This window comes from Ciconia boyciana, chromosome 18, assembly GCF_034638445.1.
Source record: "Ciconia boyciana chromosome 18, ASM3463844v1, whole genome shotgun sequence".
In the NCBI taxonomy this organism is placed as follows: domain Eukaryota; kingdom Metazoa; phylum Chordata; class Aves; order Ciconiiformes; family Ciconiidae; genus Ciconia; species Ciconia boyciana.
The window spans coordinates 10,530,429-10,555,104 of record NC_132951.1 but is presented as its reverse complement, the minus strand read 5'-3'; the positions used below and the strand labels follow the sequence as shown (position 1 = coordinate 10,555,104).

The 24,676-nt window shown below is 48.0% G+C and overlaps 1 protein-coding gene across 1 annotated transcript in view; it reads left to right on the top strand.

Annotated features, from left to right (window-relative positions):
• Nucleotides 1-23,705, top strand: part of CACNA1B (calcium voltage-gated channel subunit alpha1 B) — a 298,173-nt gene extending 274,468 nt beyond the window's left edge. The window contains exons 40-49 of the mRNA XM_072882927.1: nucleotides 7,720-7,828; nucleotides 9,803-9,910; nucleotides 11,171-11,283; nucleotides 12,204-12,331; nucleotides 13,446-13,572; nucleotides 14,154-14,264; nucleotides 16,088-16,123; nucleotides 18,560-18,767; nucleotides 18,933-19,144; nucleotides 23,169-23,705. Of these exons, the coding sequence (XP_072739028.1) occupies nucleotides 7,720-7,828; nucleotides 9,803-9,910; nucleotides 11,171-11,283; nucleotides 12,204-12,331; nucleotides 13,446-13,572; nucleotides 14,154-14,264; nucleotides 16,088-16,123; nucleotides 18,560-18,767; nucleotides 18,933-19,144; nucleotides 23,169-23,705 (1,689 nt within the window). The remainder of the gene's footprint in view (nucleotides 1-7,719; nucleotides 7,829-9,802; nucleotides 9,911-11,170; nucleotides 11,284-12,203; nucleotides 12,332-13,445; nucleotides 13,573-14,153; nucleotides 14,265-16,087; nucleotides 16,124-18,559; nucleotides 18,768-18,932; nucleotides 19,145-23,168) is intronic.
• The last annotated feature ends 971 nt before the right edge of the window (nucleotides 23,706-24,676 follow it).

Here is a 24,676-nt window from a genome sequence, read left to right as displayed (position 1 = left end):
GAGCCCCAAACTACAGAAATACAGGCTTAAGAGCAGATCTGAATTTTTCCCATGGTGTAAGGCTGCAGCTTGGGCTGACCCCTTCTTCCAGCTATGGCTGCTGATAAAACTAAACCCTCATGGGGAGGCAATACCAGTTTTCGCTCCCTCCCTCCTCCACTTCTATGTGCAGCACTAGGAACAGCACGTCCACGGAGGCAGATTGCTGCTGAGCATCTTCCCCCAGATCATGGTTCCGTGTGGGTCGCAGCATCCCCCTGCCCTACACCTGCCGGATGCCCCCCCCACCCGGTGTCACTCTTCCTGTCCTCCCACAGTTGATGGGAGACTCGGGGAGGACAGTGCAGCCCACCCAGCCACACACACCTCCGTGCAGAGCCAGTGTGCAGTGGGACAACGACCCCTTGTCCTGCAGCCGTAGCTCAGTCGGTGCCAACAGCAGCCAGGGCTTTGTCCGTGCTATTTTTCCTCTCTCCCTCTGAACCAAATGATTTTTTAAAAACCTTACTGTTCTGTCTGGCAAAAGCTCTTTTGCCCCACATGTCCACCCTTTTTCTTTCCATATATATTTTTCCCAGTCCTCTCTGCAAAGGTTTTGTGTGTTTTCCCTCTGTCTTCGTCTGTGTTGCCTTCTCAGTATGTGTACACTGTCATTTAATTTGGATTTTCCGTCTTTGCAGCCTCCTTGGCTGCTGTCCTTCCTTTCTGCTGTTTTCTGGTTCCCCTTTCTCAACTGTTCTCCTTGGTCGGTGTGACCAGCCTCTGCAGTTTTGTGCGCGTGACTTGCTGCTTGCCCGAAGGTGCATGCATGGGGTCCTCTGGCCATGCTGCTTGGGCACCAGGAGAGCTCTATCCCGCACTGGGGGGGTGAGAAAAGGGTGAAAGAACTGAATTTTAAAATCTATTCTACCCAGTCAACTGAAAAGAGGGAAGAAAACCACTTTGACTTTACTCTGGTGTCTTGAGATTTGGTTGCTTGTCCATTTTCAGATGAGGGTGGTGGTGTTGTTTTCACTCCATTTACAGTCATGTATTGAGACTTTGAGGCCTCTTAGACAGACTCAGCTTGTCTATAGCAAAGGGTCCTGGGGTTTTATATGCTATTCAGTAGTAGCAATAAGAGCAGAATGGCAGCCAGCTTTGCTGTCACCTGGTGTCAGTCCGTCCTTTGCACCACAGAGCTTTGCGTGCATCTTTAGAGAAAATGGGAGAAGGAAATGCTGCTAAATCTCTCTGGCACTACAGTGCCATCAAAATATCTTGCAGATATCTGCAAGGGTGGGGCTGGAGAAGGTTTTTTTTGAGAGCCTGAGGGTGTGATTCTTAGGAGAGGCAATAACCCCAGCCTTTCCCCACTGCTCTTCAGAGTCATTTTTATGTCCCTCTCTGGGGACAGGAGAAGACAGCATCACCAGCAGGCATGTCTCCACCTCTGTTCGAGTCTACCTATAGGGGAAGCCCTGCCTGGACTCTGCAGGGCGATGCTGGCAGCCGGAGGGGGCTCTTGACTTTATTTTGTGGTTCTGTTGGTGCTGTGAAGCATGCCTTTGCACACCCTGTTTCAAGGTGATTTATTGCAGGGATTAGGAGGACTCTGGCTCTCCCTTTAGCACCTCCTGACATGGCCAAGGCTGCTGGATATGTGATGGGGGGTGATCTCGGGGCTGGGCTGGCTCCCCATCCACACCAGGGCTGCACCTCACCTTGCCCGTCACTGTCACATGGATTTTAAAATCTGGATTAGGTCCCTGAAGGCTAAACAAGAGTTCGAACAGTCCATTTGCCAGCTGCCCAGCCTTGCTACCTCTTCTGCACAGAGCTAGCATCGTGCATTGCTTTTGCTGGACAAGGAGCAAGATTGCACCTGCTGAAGCTAGGATGACTGCTCCATGCAACAGGTCCAGTTGTGTGCCAGAGACAGAACCCACATTTTGGGGCACAGACCTGGCTCCTCTGTTGGCTGTGGGAGGGAGGAAGGCCATGGCTAGCCTCTCTGAAGCCAGCAGAAGAGTTAAATGAGAGCAGAATAATTACAACTAGGTCGGGGTGAATTATTCATAGCAAATAATTTATTCACCAAACTGAGCCTCATTTCCCACAAGCAGTGCTCCATTGTCCCAAATTTATTCACATTTGGGGATTATTCCCAGAGCAGTTCTTGTCCCAGGGGCTGCATGGGAGCTGCTGATGGGGTGCTCTTAATAATTCAAATCCATCAGGGTGCCAGATAGTTTTCCTGGCATTCGTAGCTCAGTATTCTCCTCTTCCTGCTAACGTTTGGACAAACATGTCGGTGAATAAAATTTATGGTGCAGATATTTCTGTTCAGTGCTCACATTCTAGGTCAGGCTGGGAGCCAGCAGGAGACCTTTTATCCTGGCTTTGACACCGGGATGAATTTTCCTCCATTTCTCTAACATGTTCCCTGCCTATTTGGACGTTGTCCAAGAAGTTTCTAAGCAGAAGATCTGCAGAAACCAAATGCTGAAAGGGCATAAATTCTGTCAGTTCTGCTTGACAGAAAGGATTGGTTTCTCGTTAGCGATGTCTTTGTTTATTTGCAATTAAATCACTACTAGAAGCTGAGGGGTGTCTGCACCCCTCCTGTCCACACAAGTAACTGGAGCAAAAAGCATTGCCTCCCTAACCCTGGCTGTAATAGGTTACTACCTTGTTGTCTGCACAGAGTTAATTAGGAGACTCTAGAGACAATATTGCAGCTCCCGTCTCTGGGGCCTTTTCCTGCAGAAACATTAATGAGCTCCCCTCACCCTCGCTCGCTCGGGAGGGGGATGCCTCTGAAACTGCCTAATTAAAATCAAGGGCTGGAGGAGGGTTCCCCAAGCGCAGCTGGGAAATAGGAGCGGGGACTCCATCTGCTGCCGGCTGATTTTCCTCAAACGCTCTTGGAGGAAATTGGAGATGAGGGGAGGAAGAGGAGCAGCACGGGGAGCAGAGAAGCCCTTTCCTGCCAGGTCTGGACACCTGGGAGGAATTTTTACCTTTTTTTCCTGCTCCCCAGTTATTAATTCACCTGAACACCCCTCATTTGTGGCTGGCAATTCCCTGGGCACCCCAAGTGATGCAAGCTTTTTACTAGTGTGGGGAAGCATCGGGTCCCCTGCCATCTGCATCAACAGGGTCGTATGTTTTCCTTCTGGGGTCTAGAAAGATGGAAGATTATCCAAATCAGACTTTTTTTTTAAATCAAATTTTTGCATCGTATTCCAAAGCATGAGGAAGTGGTAAGATGTGGCCTTGAAGTGCAACTTCAGCCAGAAGAAACAGCAAAAATGTGGGAAGATGTTACTTTTACTTTAAACTGTGTAAAGGCTAAACAACTGGTTCAGGTTTTTTTAACCATGTTGTTGATGCCCATGCTGTATGAAAAACATTGAGATTTTTCTCTTCTATCCTGGTTAGGGATGAAAATCAAAAGTTCTTGATTAATTTTTCAAAGAGCAATTTTGGGTCAATCAGAATATTTGACTTTGAGAAATTTTACCAATTTCAGTTGGATTCCAGTTCCTTTTAAATGAGTCCTATAGAAATGTAAATGAATTAAAACATAGGTAAAATTAGAAAGTACCTTTGAAAGGATTGAAGTTTCTTGCTCTGCACATGTTGGAAGGAAATATTTTTACGTTGAGGTTGTTTTATAATATTGGGGAGAAAATGAAGATTTCTTTTTGTTTGTAGTTTCAGTCTTTCAGTTGTGTTTCTGGCGCTAGGAGAATGCACCAGACAACGTGCAGGGAAGTTCAGGTGCTGAGTCCCTCCTCTGGGGTGGCTGTGCCAATATCTGGGTGACTCCTTGAGTCCTCTGGGTGTCAAGGGCGGTGTGGGGATGTGGTGTGAGCAAGTCTTGCCAAACTGCCTTCTCCCTTGCCTCCCCCACACGGTGTGGTGGCAAAGCTGTTTTGAATCAAAGCTGAATGAATTTGTTTCTCCCAGCTGCTTCATCTTCAGCAGGAGCTCTCCCAGAAACGTAGTATGTCCATTTGAGCAACGTATTTTCTCAATTCGCATTTTCAAGAAAGCAGTTTTCACTGATGTCGGGAAGGATCTGGGGTGGCTTGTAGCTGAAACCTGTTGGGCTTAGCTGCAGCAGGTTATAAGGCACTTCTGTCCCATTTAATGGCTTTTTTGGCTAAGAAATGGGCAACTGCTCTGCCCTGGTAGACACAACTTGCAACCCACCTTGCAATGCAAGTGCCCCTCAACTGGCTGCCAACAACCTACCCCAGGGGAGGACAGGGAGATGCATCCCAGTTTGCCACCCCAATAGAGAGGAGAGAGGGAGACATCCCACCCAAGCCAGACCCAAGCCTCCCCTCTCCTGGGGTGACTGCTGGAGCCAGCAGTAACCCCAGCTAGGGGCTGTGAGATGCGTGAGGACCTGCACAAGGACCACAGTCTCTGTCGGCTGATGGTTTATCAGATCAGAAATTGCAATGACCTAAAGGTGTCCGGGTTGACCTGTTTGACCAGTTTGCATACTGGGATGGAAAAAATGTTGTAGACCAGGCAGTGCTGAGGGTAGCGTGGGGAGGAGGGAAGGGACGTGGTCGGGGGAGAGACTCTTCCAGGTGGCTGTTTGCAGCACTCCTACTCAGCACTTGTACGTGAGTTTTGCTCAGCCAACCTTCCTGCAAGTGTGCAATTGCAAGTGTGCATTTCCTTGGAAAATCTCCCTCTAAATCCTTTGTCCCTGATTAAAATTTAGGAGGAAATACCTTCATACAACATTGCTGCATGTAGCTATGATGTGGCCTGTGTTCTGCATCCATTCTCTTTGGGAACGTGTTCTAGAAAGTCAGCTGGGGGGGACCTGGGGCGTCTCAGTCCCAAGATGTTTTTTTGGCTCTAGTTTTTGTGAGGATAGAGCTCTCCTGGGAGGAATTATTTCTCATCTGCTTGTTCTTCACTTCCTTGCATCTTCCTTCTCTCTCTATCCCTTAACTCTCTCTCCCACTGAACTGGCATTCAGTGGGACTCTGTAAGTGGTAACTGTGGGCTCACGTCGATATAATAATTTTGTTTTAACTTTTTGTGTGCTGAGGACAGAAGTCTAAATTAAAATCCTGATTAAAATCCAATAAAATTGACATAGGTGAACAGAAAAAATTGTTGTGGTGTTGCCAGCATTTGATACTGTCATTGAATTATAAAAGGACGAGAGTCTTGGCTTTGATTTCCCTATCTCTGAGGCTTGTCAGACATGGGAGATAACCTCTGGGCATGCTTTAAGAAAGCTCTTTGAGATTACAGTGGTTTGTCTCAGACTTTAGGAGACAGGGTAGGTTGTTACACGAGCCTCTTGTCCCTGCAGCATGCAATGAGATCCAAAGACGTGTAATAAGATAAATAAGGAGGTCTCGGCTCCTCTGAATGTCAGCTCACTTCAGAAGCAGATTTTTTGCACTGGACCAGTGCCCTGTGCCCTCCGTCCACCCCTGTCAGCACCAGCATGCATCCCTCCTGGAGGGGGGGACATTTTCTCCTTGGCTGGCAGAAGGTACGAGGGCTGGAGTCTGTCCTCCCTCAGAGCACCAAAATGCCTCAGGTAGCTCAGTTCATACCTCTGGGAAACTGTGTGTTGGATACTCCTCTAAGCAGGGAGGCTAACCCAGTGATGGAAAGGGTTACCAAGTCTTCATTCACCAGTCTTGGCTTGGTTTTAGGTAGAGCACAGGAGCAGGAGCCAGGGCTCACACTGAGCGCTCTGCCCCGCTCTGCCTGTCTCCTCGCCTGAGACTCCAGGCACGTCCCTGCTCTCAGCTACACCGTGTTTCCCTTCACCAGCAAAAAACTGCCCATAAGCAGCGGTGTTTCTACCGCACAGCTTCCCCAGGCCAGCAAGGAGGGTGAGTGGGGGTTGCACGAGGCACCCCTAAGCCGCTGCAGTCGCATCTGAAGTGAGGATTGCACCAGCAAAGCTGCATCTCTGAAAAATACTCACAGCCCTTGACATTGCATAGTATTGTAGTGTACAGAGCCAAAGTGGGATCTGGCCCCTTCTGCGCACTCTCCACTGCGGCAGTTTACTGCCTTGGTGAGTCTGCAGCCCACTGCTGACTGTGCTTAAATTTCTTTAGCAGCATGTTGGTCTGTTGTTAAACAAAGAGAAGGTTTCTGTACAGCGATAGGGATCAAAACAACAGCCTAAGCAGCTTTCAGATGTGGATGAAATTCCCTCCTGAGCAAGGGGCCCAGGCCAAGATAACACTTGGTTTTACAGGCTGCTGCGAGGCTCTGCTGAGACAGATTAACGCCCAGTGACTTCCTTGGGTTGCACGTACCCTTGGAGAACGGAAACACAGAGGCTTATCTGATATGGCTCCGGCCAAGGAAGTTTCTAAACAGCTTGTGAAAGCTGAGGAGCTGAGAAATCATTAGGTTGCTGAAGGAGAAGAAATCCATCCTTTAAATGCGTTGCTAAAGTTATCAGCAAGGCTTGGAGAGTGCTTCTCCCTGTCTGCATTTACATGCTCTGCTGCCAGCAGCCTTAAGGGAGCCACAGCTTTCCAAAGCAATCTCAGGTACTTCGTTGCTTACAAGAATGATGAATTTGCCCTGTCAGAGGTGGTCCTGACTGGTGATGGGGAAGGAGTTGCTGTCTGAAGATCTTGGAAGATACTGTTCCTGAGGGACTATTCCGTGTTCGGACTGAAAGAACATAATTGGGGGAAATTATAGTCGTACTCATGTTAATCCAGCTTCTTCTTGTACGGGTAAGGCCTGGATGTAGCTCATTGACTGGAAGGAAAGGAGAAGACTTTCAGAGCTCCTGGGATGCCCACAGAGAAAGGAGGTTAAGAGACAGAACCCAAGTGTCTCCAATGAAAAGGATTTTGCACACCTTTACCTATTAGCAGCCAGACCCAAACTCCCCCAGAGTACTTGAGCCACACCACAGGGCTCACCAGCCTTATTTTCAAGTGTGCTTCAGGCTGTGTACAAAATGCATCATCACGGGACCACTCTGGAGACTGCACAGCTCCTGTACAAAGCACTCGCACACCTCCTGTTGTCATTGTCACCAGAAGTTCCTTCCTCACATCCACTCACTGGCAAGGTCACCCGCACAGCTGGAAGAGGCACAGTCGCTTTCTGGATGGAGCTACATCCTCGGATGGTGGATGCAAATCCTCCATCATCTTACTTCAATTAACGATGCTAGGTCCCATTTGTTGCTAACGCTCCTGTTGTAGAACCAGACTATAGATGAAGGTAGCTGGTGTAGGAAAGGATGGCAGAGGTGGCTTCAAGGCTTATATCTTCTGAGCATGCTGCTTTGGCAGAGAGAGCTGTGCCTCTCAGCTGAGAGGTTTTTTCCACTAGCAGGGGTGACAGGTACTAGCCACATGTCTGGAGGCTGCAGGCAGGAAGATAGCTGGAGACCATCAGGAGCAGGGTACCAGGCTGTGAAATGGGATGAGGGCATTCAAACTGGCTTCTTTTGGAAGAACTCTCTGTAGGGTTGCAGTACAAATGCTGGCAAAGCAATTGTTTAACTAAAGCCGCTGTTACAGCTCAGACCTGCTCTTGAAAAGGAGTTGACATCTACAAGGAGAAGATGCATTTTAGCTCAGTGCACAAAAAGTTAACACATGTTTGTAACGTGGCTATTTCTAAGGGCTCGCAGAGGGGGAGGGAAGGGGTGGTGGGGGGAGGAATCCTGACCCCCGCTCACAGCCACTGCATTTCTCTCTCCAGCGCCTGGTGCGGATGAACATGCCAATCTCGCCTGAAGATTTAACTGTTCACTTCACGTCCACGCTGATGGCCTTGATCCGCACTGCCCTAGAAATCAAACTCGCCTCAGGTGAGAGGGAGGTGATGTCTAACAGCAGGCGTGAGCTCAAACCCCAACTTGTGTCTTGGTTTGGTGTCCTCCCAAAACCACAGAAATCCTGAGCCATGTGGAAATCCTATTTTCCTATTGCCTGCCTGCCAGCACCCGAGAACAAGGGAGCCTCAGGGACAGGCAACAGAGAGGGGTCCTGAGCATTGCTCTGCCTTTGGGGTGGCCGCATCCTGACATCCCTGTCGATGAGATGTGGAGAGCTTTGACGATCCCAGCCGGGAGCTCTCACAGGGCGTGAGCACAGCCCTGTGCGTGTGCTCATTGCCGTGTAACAGAAACGAGAGTTTCCACACCTCTTTTCTTAACTATTCCAGCATGAGGGAAAAACAGCCCTACTTCTCCAACTGCTGTCTGCTGGCAGCGAAGCAGTGACTCCAAGTGCCATGAACTGCATTCCGCCTTGAGATAAAATTTAATTATTTAAGTGTTTAATCAGGCATTTACTTGACTTCCCAATTAAACATCGCAATGTAATAAAATCCATTGGCCTTTTCTCTGGGTCGTTATGCTCTTTAATCAGGATGGCTGGGGTCAGAATCAAGGCATGACTGGCCAAAGCACTTTTATATCTAATTTAAAAGCTAACAGGAGGTAACAATGCTCTTACGAGCAAAGGGCAGGGCAGGGTTAGGATGCTGTGCTTTTCCTAAGCGGTTGTAGGCCAGCCATTCAACCTTTCTGTGTTAATTACCTCCCTCATATGTTGCTTAAACTTCCTCCTTGATGCTTTGGGTAGGCACTGTTGGAAGAAGACACAATTTAGAGGCCACTGGGACTCCCCTAGGGAGTGACACCTGGTATCAGACACTCATTTCTAAGGATGCGTTTAGGACTGCCTGGGATTTTAGGGGCCAGCGCCTTATTTTAGTAATAATCTCTAGATAAGGACGCTGAGAGTGTGTATCATTTTAGACTTCTAGTTATGTGCCAGCAATGGTAATTCAAACAGCCTTTTTCAGTTGAAAAAGGCTCCCCCCCCCCTTTTTTTTGGCCACGCACTGGAAGGGAACCAGAGAAGAGAGCTCAGCTGATAGCACTGGATTCTTTCTAAGGTTTATATCTGCTGTGGGTTGTGAGTTTTTGACCTGTTTTGTTGTTACGTGCTTCATTTGAATAGGTTTCGTGTGCTACATTTAATTGAGTCTTTAGTGGGACTAACAGGCCCTTAATAAACCCTCCCTAATGAGTTTCCATGTGGGAGTTCAAACCGCCATGTAGCAGAGTACCCAGAGCCTCCTGCCATTACTTTTCTCTTAGAAAAATAATCTCTGTCATTCAGATGAACTACTTAATTGCCTTCTGTGCGGTGCATTCACTTGGGAGCTGGCCTGTTGGCTTACATATACTTTAATCACTTTCCACTTGTGTATTGAGACCTCACTTTGGCCATTTGAATAATGCCGCTGTGTTTGGCTTTCTGCTTTACCTTGCGATATAGCTGCTGTTTGATGCTGCTGATACAGAACAGCGTGCCTATGTCTCATTGCCAAAAACTTCAGGAAGAGTTGTTGGTGGAGAGGGTTTATAGTCAATCACGGCATTGCTCATAGTCCAGCACCTCAGACCAGGTCCTTTGCATCACACCTGAGAGGTGCTGCTGCTTTCTGCTGACACTATCCAGCACCCCAAATGAGCAGGCACCTGCAGTTAGGTAGAATAAGTCTGAGCTTAAGTTTAAGCCCCAAGGAACAGCAGAGGGTCCAGCAGGTTGAAGTGATGATGGTCCTGCTGAGTTCACACACCTTTGTCATGGAAGAGGTCACCGATTACCTTTGCAACATCCGCTGTAGCTGGTGCTGGCTTGGTGTTCTTGAGAAATGGGAGTGGGGGAAATGCCTTCTGTGCTTGCTGTGCAAATAGTGGTATGCGCTGAAAGGACAAAGGTTTTCACTCTTCTTTGTGTGCCTCTTTCTCTCCCCTCCCTTTCTACAGGGGGTGTTAAACAGCACCAGTGTGATGCTGAGTTGAGAAAGGAGATCTCACTGGTTTGGCCCAATCTGTCCCAGAAGACTCTGGATTTGCTGGTGCCTCCTCACAAACGTAAGTGGTTCATCAGCAAGCACCCAACCCATCCCAGCCACATAAGGTTTCTCCCTGCTTGCCTGCTCTGTCTCTAGCCCCATCTATGTGCACAGGCATCTAGAGGATGCAGCAAAGAAACTGAGTGCAGTTCAGTTTCTAGGTATCCTCTCCGCAGGGTTCACAGCCCGCACCATGGTCATGTAAGGAGTTAGGGAAGCTGAGGTCACATCTAGGCATTTATTTCATCATGCTACAGTAGATGTCCTGTACTTAGAAAAAAAAAAACAAACCACAAAACAAAAAACAGTGCCAAGAAGGGACTGATGCCCTGTGTGGCCTCTTCCAGAGCTTTGTCATAGCTTTGTCTGCCTCCAGTCTGTGCCTTACAGGATGGGAGGGCAATTTCTACCATCTGGGCTCCAGAAAACCAGGAGGTGTTACAGACTCAGAAGTGAGGTATTTTGGGGCTAAAGGCCTTTGTGTTACTTGATGATGTCCTAGGCAAATGTGCTGAGAAAATGGAAAGTTTGCCATTTTTTTGATCGGCCCAGATGAGGGCTCTGGTTTCCTGATTAACGAGAAACAGTGCAGAGCAATAAAGGCATTGTTAATTAAGAAAAATGAGGGAGCTGAGGAAGTGCAAATCAGTGGGTAGTCACTGCTTAAGTCTTTTTCTCCCCTCCTCTCTTGATGCTTATATGTCTGCTGCTTTAACTCTTTGCTCTACGGTAAGTGCTTCATTGCTGTGCAGGGAAGAGCTGGTAGCAAAGCTGTGAGGGTGAAAAAGACATCTGGAAAAATGAAATACTCTTTAAATGTATATTAGCCCATTATGCCCCAGTTGACCGTAATTCAAAGAAATAGGAATAAGGCGTCTTTGTTGATAAAAAGCTGGCTGTGGATCTGGTATTAATTTAGCAATTCTTCTGTCAGCAATGCTTACAATGCCACAGAGTTTTCCTGCCTGGTTTTTGCTACACGGTCTCTGTGAATGTTTGCCACAGAGAGTTAGAGACAGGGGCCATCCTCCTCAGATGTGTAAGGCAGCAACAGGCAAGGATCTGAAGAAGTCTGTTGTAACCTTTTCTTGGTCTTTTTTTCTTTCTCCCACTTTTCGGTGTCTGTTTTGCCTCGTTATTCTAATGTCGCCTCTTCTTTCTCCTTGTTTTTCACACCCGTTTGTTGTTATTTCTTGTGCTCTTTGACTTATTCTTCTCTTCTGATCCTTTCCTGTTCCTCACCTGAATGTCTCTGCTGTGTTTCACCATCCTCTGACAGCCGATGAGATGACTGTGGGGAAGGTCTACGCAGCGCTGATGATATTTGACTTCTACAAGCAGAATAAGAACAGCAGGGAACAAGTCCACCAGCCGCCTGGAGGCCTGTGCCAGGTACTCAGCCAAAAGGTGTCCTTCTCGGTCCTCCCTCTGGGGCAGCCTCTCCTCCAGCGCTGGGCAACTCTCACGAGAGTCACTGGCACATTTCATCCAGAAAGTCTGGATGCTTCTCCAGGTGGGATTTGAAAATGCTGTCTCAAAAATGGAAACCTCTCCTGAAAGTCTCTCTCTCTCTCTCAAAAAATAAAAATAAAAAAAAATCGTCGCAGTTGCCTTTTCCAGTAGGTCTGGAAAGGTCTTTTCCAAAAAATGCCATGTGACATTTGGCAATCTAAGTCCTATTTTCAGGAGTGGCCTAGGGACTGGGGAACACTAAAAGATTTCTTTGGGACACCAAAGAATTATTGAAAGCTGATGATAGTTTGGCTATAAAAAGTTTAATTACTTTTGAAAATGGGAATTATTCAAGATCATTTTGGCTCTAATAGATCTGAAGATTTTTACAATTTCTTGAAAATATTTCCACACAACTGGCTTGGGATTCAAACCCAAATGGTTTCTGATAGGACAAATACCTATTGATTTCAGGATGATCATCCAGCTGATCTCCAGCATGGCCTGTCTGTCTGTCTCACAGATGGGAGACTACAGCAGACCCAGTGTCACAACGAGTCCCCCAAATTGCACAGCCCCTTCGGTCACATCAGTGTATGAAATCCCTGCTGCGCTCTGGTGACCGGGGGAATACTTTGTTAGAGGGAAGGGGATTGCAGCACAACTTTGGCTTGTGCAAAGCAGAGGGCAGCAAGTGTCCTTCAGAGCATCTTACAGCCATGGGAACGCTGGGGTGTGCTTTCTGCTGGGCTGATCTCTCAGGGTGACAAAGTGGACTTTTTATTAACTAGGAAAAGCACTGCAGCCCATCGTCTCCATACACAGCTCTGTCTCTGACAACCTTTCCTTGCGCTTTGCAGCCTGGACCAGTGTCGCTCTTCCACCCCCTGAAGGCCACTCTGGAGCAAACCCAGCCTGCAGCATTCAACAACGCAAAGGCGTTCCTTCGCCAGAAAAGCTCAGCCTCACTCAACAACGGGGGTGCATTGTGAGTATCCTGTGACCTCCCCACCAAAGCTGTAATGCACACTGGGTGTATGCATCAACCCCGACCAGTGCTGATTCAGTTGCTCTGGAGGTGGGGCAGCACAGCTGGTGACACCAAGACCAGCAGTGCCTTCATGCCATGGCTGGGACAATTTCCCACCAGTGGCTACCAAAAAGCCTCCATGTGGCTCTGCTTCCCACTGCTGCCTCAGGTGCAGTTATCCACATGGTGGTAGCATTGGGTTCTCGAGAGCTGCATGTTTTCTTAATGGTCTCCTCTGAATCTTAATTGGAGAGCTTTCCGTTATGGCTAGTTGTGAGCTTGCTTACAGGAATTTGGGATCATTGCAAAACAAACAAACAAACTCCGACCCACCAACCACCACTGTAGTGAGTTCTTGGGAGTCAAAAGGTCCTTGGGAACAAAGTTGTCCCTCGAGCTCATGGCACTTGGTAACAGCAAGAGCTTCTTGAGACTTTCCAGGACAGAATCTGGCTCTTTCTCTTTCAGCAAAATAATACCTCCACAGAGAGCTTACCAGTTATAGTAACAGTAATCCCTAATCAGTTCTCCATTTCCTTCTCTTCTTCAGGTGACTTTTGTCTGGGTCACAAGCGCTATGGATTTTTAGTGATAGATATCTGAAGTTTAAATGTCCCAAATAACCCCAATGGGGAAACCAACATCAGGCTCAACAGTGAAACCCAGGGCCACCTGTACCATTGTACATTCAGCTAATGTACGTTAGCATGGCTACAGATGTGTTTGACCAACGTCTAACTGGTCTTGCATACATGATTTGCCTGAACTCCAAAATTCTTCATTCTTCTTCATCAGAACTTAAGCTGCAGAAGTTGTTTTCCTTAGTTACTGGAAAAAAAAGTGATGGCTGGTTTGATTTCCTTGTTGCTTATCGGATCTTCAGGCTGTATAGGAAGTGGCCCTGGCAAAACCCAGGGGACCTTATAGCTTCACCAGAAGCTGTGCTTATCCTGCAACTAGTTTCACAAGCGAAAACTCAAAGGCTATCTGAGTGGTTTACCTTCATCACAATAAGGTCAGCAAAATCTCTTTGCAAAAGAGTTAATCTTTTTTCTTCTTTTCCTTCTGACAGGCCAGCCCCAGAGGGTGGGATCAGAGAGTCCAGTTCCTGGGGGACCCAACGCACCCAGGACGTATTTTATGAAACCAGGACACCAGCTTTTGAACGAGGCCACTCAGAAGAAATCCCCATTGAACGGGTGAGCAAACACGGTGAAGATGTGAAGACAGGGTGAGATGCAGTAGATTTTTAGACATTTTAGAAAATGTTTAGAAAAAACAGGTGAAGACAGGGTGAAATGCAGCAGACAGTAGATCCATCCCTTGAGACGAGAATTGTTCTGTCTCTTACCACCCCAAGTTTGCTTGAACATCATGGAGAAAAAAACAAATCTGGTAGCTTCTACGGTCTGATAGCTGTACACATGGACATGCTTTTCATGGAATTATGTGTCTGCTGTGGTAGGTTACTTAAGGTTATCTCTTCCTAGTTGTCTCATTGTCATCAGTGTACAAACTCAGATGAGGGGTTTCACAGGCCACAGCTTATTGCCATGGCTTATTGCCATGGCTGGTGGAAGAGCTCAGCCCGCTATTTTCCTTGTTGAAGACAGCACTGAAGATAGAGTAACCTGGGCACTCCATGGCTCTTAATTTACTCTCTTTCCCATACTAGCATCTCTTCACAATTAAATCAAACTTAGCAGAAGCCTTCTCAGATTATGGCTTCAAAGCTGATGTTCATGTTCTTGCTACTGAAACCATTTCTTGTTTCGATCAGGTGGTAGAAATGAGGGAAATCAGCCCCACACTTACCAACGGAGAGCACCAACCAGGCCTGGAGAGCCAGGGGCGAGCAGCTTCCATGCCGCGCCTGGCTGCCGAAACTCAGGTGAGTGAGGAGGCCTCTACCGGCGGTAGGAGCCGAGTGGGTCAAGAACTCAGTATCTTCTTTCTGCTTGCTGTGTTGTTGGAAGTTACTTGTGAAAATTTGTTTTAAAAGATGTTTGCTGAACCTGGAGACAGGTAACCAGCCTTTGTGCTTGGATGGCAGGTATTCATGCGTAGACACAGAACTGTCCCCAGTTTTACTCCTCCCTGGTTGCAGCAAAAAGCAACCCAGAGAAATCCCTCTGTCTGGGTAGCTAACTGATGACTACCTACCCAAGAGTGTTTGTTCTGATTAACTGGGGACAATACTGTTTGCCAGCCTGTATTCCTCGAAGGCGTATGTTTCCCATTGACAGTTGCGTGCCATCTATCCAGACAGACAGTCAAGGAATGCTCCTGTGCCCTAGCCAAAAAGAAAGCTGGAGATGTGCTGTCATTCTCTTTGATGAATGTAGTAGGTACAGAAAATACCAGGGAGACTGTGCCTGGAAGGCTGCATTGAGACATTAAGCATCCTCCCTGTTTTTTTCCTCTTCCCACAGTATTTAGCATATACTGTATTGTGACTTTGGTCAGTAAAATATTGTTGAGGATTTCCCTTGTTAACTTCTTGTAAAGAAATGTCATCACTAGAGCTGACTTTTACAGCAACTTGTGGATGCTACTTAGTGCGCAGGAAGTCATGGTTTTCACAGATCATTTCTGGGCATTTCACATGTTCATTGCTAGCTTGTCCTGGATGCTCTCCAGCCACCGTCCTGCCTCCTGTGTGTCAGAACATCTTACCACTCATAGTCATGTCTCTCTTATTCAAAGGGCCTGATTCATACAGTCAGGAGTGAGCAGCCCGTGGTTGTGGGCTCTTTCCATTGCTCCCCATGGGAAGCAGAACGTGAAAGATATGCTGCACCCTGAAACTAAAAGCCCGTGTATTGCATACACAGCAATAGCTCCAACAGATATAATATTTTTGCTAATGTGCTCAGGCTGGCACAAGCTACACTTCATCGGCTAGCAAATTTCCCAGCTGACTTCAGAAACTGCAGTCTTTGTATGAGAGCTGGGATTCTCTGCGTTATCAGGAACACTACTCAACATGCTTAATAAAAGAAACAGACCCCAAAGCAAACCCATCCTCCTTCCCTTCCCCCTTCCCAGAACAAAGTTGTCCTTTATTCTAGACCACAAGTAGCATCTTTCCTTTGAAGGCAATGCAGTTGGCAGCAGCAATGCCAGCAGCAATGCCAGCAGCACAAGCCTTTCCTTGGGAAACTCCTCTCCATTGCAGTCAGGCATCTGCAGAAGTGAGTGTCTCTCACAGAAGCATGGTACGTGTTCCCTAGGGCACAGCTGCCCCATGTGAAAGCTGTCTAATCTTGTTATGAATCAGGCCCATAATATCTGAGCAGATCTAACCTCATTTAATAATACAATGTTTTGGTGGTTGTAGCTTCAGCTGAATAACTGATGTACTTTCTGTGTATGTCTTCCCCTTCCATGCCCTCCACCCTCCCTCTCACGTGCTGCTTCTGCTCCCCCCAAACTTTGAGTTCTTTATAACTCTTATTTGCAATGCTTTCTGTTTCTGGATGTCTCCCTTTCTGTTTGCCTGTCATTCCTCTGTCTTTTTATGTTCCACTTTTTAAAAAAAATCTTCCTATGCTTTCAATCTCACCTCCTCCCTCCCTCTTTGCTGTCCTCCCCCATCACCTCCCCTCCCTTGTCGTCATCGTGTCTGCTGCACATCTGCCGTGATGTCTGACAATGGCTGTACTGTGGGGCTGCTTCAAATAATGTCTCTCATCTTGTCCGAATTGTTTGCAGAGGAGCAAAGCACGGTCACCTGGGAGTTACCTAGCAGTATGTAGTTTGCACTAAGTTGTATCCTATTAAATTCCTGTTAAGAAATAATTAACCTTCCTTAACCCTTTACTTTTTTCCCTTCTCATTTGGAGTCCAATGTTGCACCGACGCAGCCGCTATCTCTTTCTACTTTGCTGCAGTTCCCTCGAACCACAATTGCACGCCGCACGCTGTAATAGCAGGGACTTTTTGTTTGTTTGTTTGGCTTATTTATTTGTTTTTGTATGCCTTGTTGCACAGGAATTTAGGAAGTGAAAACAATTGGTTTGGTAATGAAGAAGCAATTAGTAACTCTCTGAAGGGTTATGGTATAGTCTCCCGAGGCTTGTGGGGAGTCTGTGCATGCCCCGTTAACGTAACGAGAGCATTGTCAGGATTTATGGAAAGGGTATTCATTGCTTTGCCACTTCCCATTAGTGTCAGTGGGGACTTCTGTCCCTAGAATAAGCAGAGAATCAGGTCCAAAGTCCAAAGATAAATGTTCATTTCTTATGGATTTGGATCGCTTTTTGTTGGAAAATCTGTCGTCTTCTTCCTGGCAGCTCCTAAATGGATTTTGGAAATCTGGATAGGTGTTTTTAGTGGGAAGTATTTTCACTTTTCACTTTTTTGCCCATATCAGTCAATTCCTGAACCTAACTGTCCAGTTTGTGGACCACTCTGCCCTCCTCCATCTTCAGGCTCAACAGGAAGCAATGAGGACAAACATGAAGCTCTTCAGTATAATTTCTTGCCCACAGAAAGTGCACACAGCAAGAGACACGGGAGGAGACAAATGCAGCACAACATGGTCCTGCTAACTGAACCGGTGCAGCCCCTGTGGATGTGCCGATGCCGCAGGCTGTGCTGTGCTCCCCCACCCCAGCAGTGTCTGCCTTGTGTCTCTGACAAACCTTCCAGCTCTAGCACTCCACCTTGCCCTCCAGTGGGAAGAACCAAAATTTGGGTAACTGCCTAGCAAGAGAGAGAGCAGCAAACAAAAATTCAGCCCAGACTGCACCTTTGCATGCAAGATAATCTGCCCGCAACAGCCCGCTGGGAGGGAGAGCGGTTCTTTCCACTCAAAATAACGAGCAGAGCTGCGAAACAACTGGCTTTGCATTGTGTAAATATCACGGGGCAGCAGAGATCTGAATTTCAGGGTAAGCAAACAAAATAGCATAGACAGTAAAAATAATACAGGGCTCTTTGGAAAGGTTACAGTGAACAAAGTAAATGTTCTCCGAGAACTGTTTTTGGAGGCACATATTGGATTGTGAATTCAAACAAACAGAAGAGCTGAGGGACTGGAGGACATCTTGAGCTCCCTCCCCATCAGGCTGGACCGGCGTGCTCCGAGGTCTTTCCTCTCCCATGCAGCTTTGATGCAGTGGTAGACCCAGGGAAGCCTCCAAGAGGATGATGAAGCCCTGTCTCCACCACAGAGCCAGCTGAAGGCCAGCAGAGTGCAAGAGAAGGACACATGGGAATTGTCCTCATTTTCTGAGCTTTATACCTGGGGATTGGGCAGTAGGGAAGGGAACGGCTGTGAGAATAGTTGTTCTGCAGTCCACTTGTCTTGGTTTCTGCAGAGCATCTTTGTAAGTTTTTGAACCTAAAGGGAAGGGAGCAGAGTCTGGAGCTGCCACTGGCACAAGGACAGGGTCCAGCAATGCCCGAGGAAGGCTGTGTTACTGGGCTCAGTGTCCAGATGTTTGGCCACAAATTATTTGAAAACAGTAATAGCAAACCCAAGTAGTCATTTTTGGAGAATGACTGGTAGAATTGGTAGACATTGCAGGACATACATACTATCCTGCTTGTCCTGGCCACAAGGACTTCAAGGAGTAATGGTGGGACAAGAAGAGAGGTTTAAATGTTTGACGGGAGTTGTCTTCAGTTGCAGGGAGATAGAACTAATTACTAGGTGGCTTGGCCTGTACCTTGCCCACTTATTATTCCTGATTTTTCTCCCTTTCCATGTGATGCCCAGCAACACTTTCATGCTTTCCTCTTTGGAGATGCTTCGGGATGACCACAGTCCCTGAAGCAGCTTTGGGTGAAACTAGTCTTGGAGAATTATCTTTGTGAGATGCTTGGCTACTGTGCTGCCCTATGCCCCTGCTAATCTGCTGTTGACTCCTGTGATGCTGTGTTTGGTGTGAAGTGCTGCATATCGCTCTGCACCCATGGTACCTGTGGATTGGCACTCTGCTAAAAGTAAAGCCCATTTCAGCAAACGGAGATCACATTTGCTCCTCAAATTTAGCACTAAATCTACCATTCCACAAGTCCTTCTGCCCATTCCAGTTATATCCAATTAACCATTTTTCTCCTTCCCCTCCTTGCCCCTTTCTCTTACTGTAAAACCCTCCCCATGCTGGGAACCAAGCAGCTGAGCACGGTGCAGCGCCTGCCCTCACCCTGCTCCGTGTCCCTCCATCTGCCTTGCAGCCCATCCCGGACACGAGCCCCATGAAGCGCTCCGTCTCCACACTGACCCCGCAGCGCCCTCATGCCATGCACCTCTACGAATACTCCTTGGAGCGCATGCCACCGGAACAAGGACATCACCACCATCACCACCGCTGCCACCGGCGGAAAGAGAAGAAGCAGAAGTCCTTGGACAGGTCCCCCCATCAGCTGGCCGATGGAGAAGCTGGTAAGTGCTTTGCAAACAAGGATTTGTCCCTTGTCCTCCTCCCTTCAGGATGCACAGTGGTCATCTGATGTGACTTGGGGTCCTGTCTGCATGGAAGAACGTCCCTGTCCCACCCTTGGGAGTTCCTCCCGTGTTGGTGAACCCCAACCAACGTTCTTCTTTCAGTGGCCCAGTCTGGTGAGTCTTCTTCCAAGGACAAGAAGCAGGAACGTGGCCGGTCCCAAGAGAGGAAGCAGCACTCTTCCTCCTCCTCTGAAAAGCAGCGCTTCTACTCCTGCGACCGCTATGGCAGCCGGGACCGTTCTCAGCCCAAGTCTGCCGATCAGAGCAGGCCCACCTCACCCAACGGAGGGACGGAGCAAGGTCCACACAGACAGGTGAGGAGATGCAGGGTGGGAAAAAAGCCCTAAGGTCTTCCAGGGATGTGCACACCTTTTCCATGTTTTGCTTGAAATAAAGGAGACAGAACAGGGAAGGCTGGGCAGTAGGAGATAAAGCCATTGAGGTCCTTCTAGGTGCTTCACATCCAAGACAGGGATTGGAAATGTCACTTGATGGCTCTTCAGTAGCCGCCTACAGAGTGAGTGAGTGACTCAAGGCATCTCGCAGAGACCCTGCTGCCAAGGACACCCTTGCTCACGGTTTCAGCAGAGCAGCCTGGGAGACCTGAGAACTGGCAGCTCTTGATGCTGATGGAGAAAGTGTACCTGAGCCAAGGCAGGCTGGTAGCATGGCGTGGGACCTGGGCAACTGAGCTGAACCATTCCCCCGCCAGCTGTGCTAATCTAGCAACTACTGCTGCCCCCTGCACAAACATTTGGTGGTTGCCAAAGAAATCCTTGTCATCGCAGTACAAGCCAATGTAAAAACAGTGTAGGGACTCCAGGCAGCCAGAGCTGGGATTTCAGCAGGGTTTGCTCATGTTAGCAGGATTTTCCAACTGCTGTTGCGTGGGCTTCAGAGTTGTTCCTCATTGTGGAACAGGTTAATTTCCTGAAAATTGTGGAAAAAGTCCTTTTTCCCTAGTGTCAAATCAATCTTCAAACGTGCTCTCTAGCTGGGAGAAGAAATCACGGTAAGGGAGAGGGGGAATGATGGAGAGGGCAGGCCTTGGGTGGAGGGGGACAGAGCTCAGCGCCGGGCCAGCACGATCCCTGCAAACATCTCCAAGTAATGCACAGCCACTGTGCTGAGAGGGAGGCTTTGGCCACTCTCCAAAATCTCCCTAAATTTGCAGCCTGCTGGTGGTGTGTGACCAGCTGGGTGTCTCAGGAGGGATGAGCGATGCTGTCAGCCTCTGCACAACATCAGCTCGTGGGGAGTGGGAGGAAATCCTGCATTCAGCATGAGTTAAAGCCCAGGTGAAGGATTTAAATGAAGAGGCTCCATAGTGTCCCACTAGCTGCAAAATGAAGCAGCTTTCCATCTCCTTACCCTGTCCCATGCCTTTCTCTCTCCCTGTGTGGTCCTTAGCAGCATCGAGGCTGCAGCCTCGGAGGCTGTGTGCTGCAGGAAGTGCTTGGGGGATGCTGCCCCACAGCTCTGGGGACACCCGGGGTGTGGGACACGCTTTGCACAGTCGTTCTCAGCTGGCAGCAGGCGTGACATTGGTGTAAGGTCTGATGCATCCAGGACTGTGTGCAGCCATAGCAAGAGGGAGCTGCAGCCCAGCAGGTCTTTTCTATCTCTGGTTGCTCCAGTCCCCGACTGGGCTTCATGTAGTTTTTCAAATGAGGTTTTTCTTTCCATTTCTTAATTTCTCCCTCTGCTTTGAGAGGCAGGAAGGTGGCACTGATTTTTACCATGATGCCTCTCCTTTCTTGCATACTCAACTTACCAGAACTTTAAATATCACTTATGTTTCAATTAAAAACTAAAACTTTCCCATAGTTAATAGCCATTCAGCATTAGAGCATCAGCTGCCTTGTATAGACCTGTTCCCCCAGTTCCAGTGACATCTGTATTGTCCCCCATGTCCCGTGTGGGCTTAGTAAGAAGGGGAGGAGAAAGCCTGTTGTTTCAGTGTCCATATATTTTATCCACTCACACGTTATCTACTTTGAGTGGAGCTACTAATACATCCCCTGATTGGCTCTAGGGAAAAAGAAGAGATTAAAAATAATAGCAAACCCAGCATATCGCTTCTGTCACAATGAGCTGAAGAGCCCTTGTCTTAATAAGGTGTCTGTGAGAAGCTCTGTCAGTCTGTTTCCTGCGTTATTTTGGCTCGATAACAAGGTTCTTGTTATCTCTCAAGTATTTTCTTTGTTAGTCTGTCCCTCTCCTTGGGAGACGCAGCTTTTTCCAGGAGCCCTGGCCCAGCAGGTTTCACCAGGTCCCTAGAGGCCCCTGCATATACCAAACAGAGAGGCTGGCTTGAGTTTCACCCTGCCAACAAGGTGGCTCCATTCCAGCTAGAGCCAAGCCAAAAATCAGGACAGGTTTGGTTCAGAAAGGAGTTCTTTGAAGTTTTTTTTAATGCCAAAAGAGGAGACAAGAAAACCAAGCCATGAACATTTCATTGTGGGTCAACTCACAATGCTTTGTTTGACCCACATAGAAATGTTATGCATCTTCTGAGAATTATTTCACTGTTTCCTTTTCAGTGCAGGTGAATTGTTAAATATAAATCCCATTTCACGATGAATCTGGGAAAAGCATTTTCTGAATGAGATTAAACTTCTTGGAATTTCAAAATGTTTCAGCAGGAAGGAGTTTGTTGGACATTTTGAAAAAAGACCTCACCATTTTTTTTACAATCAAGATCATTTTCTGAGTTGGTACCGGATAAAAGAAGTTTGAAAATCTTGCAAAAAAAAATTTTTAGACAGCTCAATACTTATCAAAACAATTTAGTTCTGCTTTCTTTTGTAAGTATTGCAATTTTGAGGTGCTCAGCCTCAGGCCCTTGGAAAAAGCTGGGCATCTTCCCCTAGATGTTGGGACATTGTAGGTCACCGGGTGATGGTGACCATCTCCTCCGTCACCATGGCGAGGCAGGTGATGGGAGGCAGCTTAGCCAGGGGGCAGGTGCCTGGGACGGGAATATGGGTCTGTAGCAGAGAGTAAGGCTGAAACGTGGGGAAGCCAGGGAAGGGAGAGAGTGAAAATGAAAGAAGAGAAAGGCAAAGACTTGGCTTCCAGGCTAGGAAAGACATGAGCCGTTGGTCCAGCAACACAAGCAGCAAATGCCGTATCAGTCCCAATGCCTGCAGAGAGCAGGGCTGCAGTGAGGCTGCTCTGCACCCCCAGGTAATGTGGGGATTGCCTCTTCATCTGATAGGCAAGGCATGACTCGTGGCAACGACAGCTAAAATAACCTCTACATCCAGCTGCTGGGCTGACAGCCTCCAGCACTGCCGGGCTTGCCCTCAAAACTGTGCTGGAAAACCCAGGCAGAGCAGAACAAGCATTGATTGATAGCCCAACAAGCAACAACCTGATGTTTTTATGGGAAGGAAAAGCCGCCTTTTAAAAATTAAAGGTCTGGTCTCAAAATGTTAGGTCATGAAAGGCTAAGGGATTTTTAAAACGTACTTGCAGGGCTATTCATATACTGCCCTGGGAGAATGTAAATAGAAATGCCAAAAAAAGGGCCCGTTTCTCTCTCTCATGGCATTTTTTAACTTACTGTAGCTTAGTTCACTCCCATGTGTCACTATTAGTAACTCAGGAAGCTGCCAGACTTTTCTACCACTCAAAAATCAAATGTGTAATATTAAAGAGGAGAAGGTGAATATGCTTTTCTTTAAGGAACCCTCTTGTTAAAGCCCATCCACAGAGCTTTTTGTTGTTGTTTTTTCAGAAAGTGGCTATTTAATCAAAATGCACTTCATTCCCAAAAACTACAAAAAAACAGTCTGCCCCCAAAATCCTCCTTCCACGTAATGCAATTTTGACCACAGAAATGCTCCCCAACATCAGCATTCACAACTGTCGGGTGAAATTCTGCAAAAATCCACCCCAAAGCAGAGTTCTGTTTTGCAAAATTGTATTTGCAAAACAATACCGTAGGTTTATGAGCTGCTCCCGCCTAGTTCAGGTAAGGCGCATGTCGAGCCTGTGTATGATGTGGATGCCTTCCCTCTGGACAGTGTCCCCTTCTGTTGGAGCCGTCTGCCAGTTTGCGTCCTACTGATGCTCTGATCATTTCTGTTCTTATTTACTGCTCGCAGAACTTCAGTTCTCCAGCTCTTTACATCTCGTGTTGAATTATTTCTCGAGAACCTCCTCCCCCTAACTGTGCTTGTCTAAACTCTCTCTTTTTTGCTTTTCTTTCTTCTTGTGACTTGTCTCTCCCTCCTGTTGCTTCTCCTTCTGTTTTATACCTGCCTGCCTTTGTGTTTGTCTGGTGTTTCCCTTTTTTATTTTTTGATTTGCTTTGTTCCAATTTTTATGTAGGGCAGTGGTTCAGTTAATGGGAGCCCCTTGCTGTCGACATCTGGTGCTAGTACCCCATGCCGGGGTCGGAGGCAGCTCCCACAGACTCCACTAACCCCACGCCCCAGCATCACTTACAAGACCGCTAACTCCTCGCCCGTGCACTTCACCAGTTTCCAAACCGGCCTGCCCACTTTCTCCCCGGGACGCCTGAGCCGCGGCTTGTCTGAGCACAACGCGCTGCTGCGCGGGGACCAGCAGCCACCCCCGCCGGCGGTGGCCCGCATTGGCTCCGACCCCTACCTGGGGCACCGCGATGACACCGACAGCCCCTACCGTGCGGTGCCAGAGGACACCCTCACCTTCGAGGAGGCGGTGGCCACCAACTCGGGACGGTCCTCAAGGACTTCTTATGTCTCCTCCTTGACCTCCCAGTCTCACCAAATCCGCAGGGTGCCCAATGGCTACCATTACACGCTGGGTCTCAACACGGGCCCCGGGACTGGCACCAGAGGACGTAGTTACTACCACGAAGCCGATGAGGATGACTGGTGCTAGCGGCATGGCAAAACCCTCCAAGGTGTGCGCATTTAAAATTGATGAGTTTTATCATCTGGAAGGCTGTGCGCTCCGACACGTGCAGTGCCCGGGGCTGGAGGGGGCCCGCAGGGCAACCCCCGCTGTGAGAACTGCTCTGCCCCCGGGTCCGGAGACACTCCTGCAGCCTCTCTCCTCTCTTTTCCTTTCTTTTTTTTTCTTTTTTTTTTTTTTTTTTTGCACTAGACAAATCAAGGAAGAAGGCTCCCTCCGTAGGGGGAAGGCAGCGGGGGGAGTGCATCTCTCTCTCCCCCTCTCACCCACCTCCCTACTGCCTTGTCTAGTTCAAAGACACGCACCAGATGCCAAATCCACGAGACATGTGAGAAGCCAAGAGAAGAGCGGTCCCCACCTTAGACGGCGGAAAAAGCAGACTGTCGATCCTTTTTGAGATTGGCGCAGTTTTTGTTGGGCTATTTCTTAATTAATTTATTATTATATTTTTTCCCCCCGGTCAGGGTGGGAGTCGGGGGTTGCAAATGGACACACATGAACAAAGACTGCATCCACGTTTTATCTCGTTCACCGCTAAGAAGGAAGAGATCTACCCAAGAAACTGGGAGAGGAGAAACACAGACCAGAACAAAGGACAGTCCACTGGGACTTGATGTTCAGCCACAGCAATCCTTTTCGGCGGAGCCAGTGACACACCCCCGAGCTGACCGAGCGCTCCGGCAGCTGGGACTCTGCTCCGACACTGCTGCCATGTGGATCTCTTTTATTTTACTCACCACGTCGGGTCCTTCACACTGACACATGATAAAGCCACAAGAGAACTACTTTGTAAGGACTGTTTCCTTGCTGCTGAGACTTTTCTTTCCGTCCCTCTCTCCTGTCGACTGCAACACGCCCTCACTGTTTTGTCTTGTTTACAATATAAGCTTGATTTAGCAAAAAACAACTAAAAAAAAAAAATCCAGAAAAAAAAAAAG